The sequence below is a fragment of the Ailuropoda melanoleuca genome, unplaced genomic scaffold (genome assembly GCF_002007445.2).
Source record: "Ailuropoda melanoleuca isolate Jingjing unplaced genomic scaffold, ASM200744v2 unplaced-scaffold47154, whole genome shotgun sequence".
In the NCBI taxonomy this organism is placed as follows: domain Eukaryota; kingdom Metazoa; phylum Chordata; class Mammalia; order Carnivora; family Ursidae; genus Ailuropoda; species Ailuropoda melanoleuca.
This window is the reverse complement of record NW_023219564.1, coordinates 1-662: the sequence shown is the minus strand read 5'-3', so window position 1 is coordinate 662 and position 662 is coordinate 1. Positions and strand designations below refer to the sequence as shown.

The 662-nt window shown below is 63.9% G+C and overlaps 1 protein-coding gene across 1 annotated transcript; it reads left to right on the top strand.

Moving 5' to 3' along the window:
• Nucleotides 1-6: 6 nt before the first annotated feature.
• LOC117799321 (platelet glycoprotein VI-like) lies at nt 7-654 on the top strand. Its single transcript, XM_034651791.1, has 2 exons — nt 7-85; nt 227-654. Exons 1-2 carry the CDS (start codon nt 16-18, stop codon nt 541-543), a joined length of 387 nt encoding a protein of 128 aa, XP_034507682.1. The 5' UTR covers nt 7-15; the 3' UTR covers nt 544-654.
• The last annotated feature ends 8 nt before the right edge of the window (nt 655-662 follow it).

Sequence of the window (662 nt, the reverse complement as noted above, 5' to 3'; positions counted from 1 at the left end):
TTTTTTTATTATATTATGTTAGCCTTTGGTGCTTTTCTTCTCCGCTCAGGGCTGTGTCTGCAGCAGGTGATTCCAGCTCAGCCAGGTGAGTCCTCCCCCGGAAGTCCCGGGGCCCTCCTCTGGGCTCAGCCTGCCCTAGGTCCGGGAGGGGGTGGGGAGTGGGGGCTCCCCCAAAGGGGGGGTGTCTTTGCAAGCTGCCCTCCACCGGGCTCCACTTCTCTCCCAGGCCTGCTGCCCAAGCCCTCCCTCCAGGCCCTGCCTGGCTCCCTAGTGCCCCTGAAGACGCAGGTGACCATCCGCTGCCAGGGGCCTCCGGGCGCAGACTTGTACCGCCTGGAAAAGCTGAGGTCCGGGATTTACCAGGATCAGCCCGTCCTCTTCATCCCGGCCATGGAGGAACGTTTTGCGGGCTGTTACCGCTGCTCCTACCAGAACGGGAGCCGCTGGTCTCCTCCCAGCGACCGGTTGGAGCTGGTCGCTACAGGTGCCTGGAGGGGTGTGGGGGGCGGCTGCACCTGCGGCCTGGGGGCCCCAGGAGGGTGAGGAGGGGGATGATGATGACAGAGAACCCCGAGACCCAGGGGCTGGGATTGGGGTGGGGAGTAAAGTGCGAGCTACTTTTAGGCGAGGTGCCCCAAACCGCAGGGATCCCCATTAGTGAT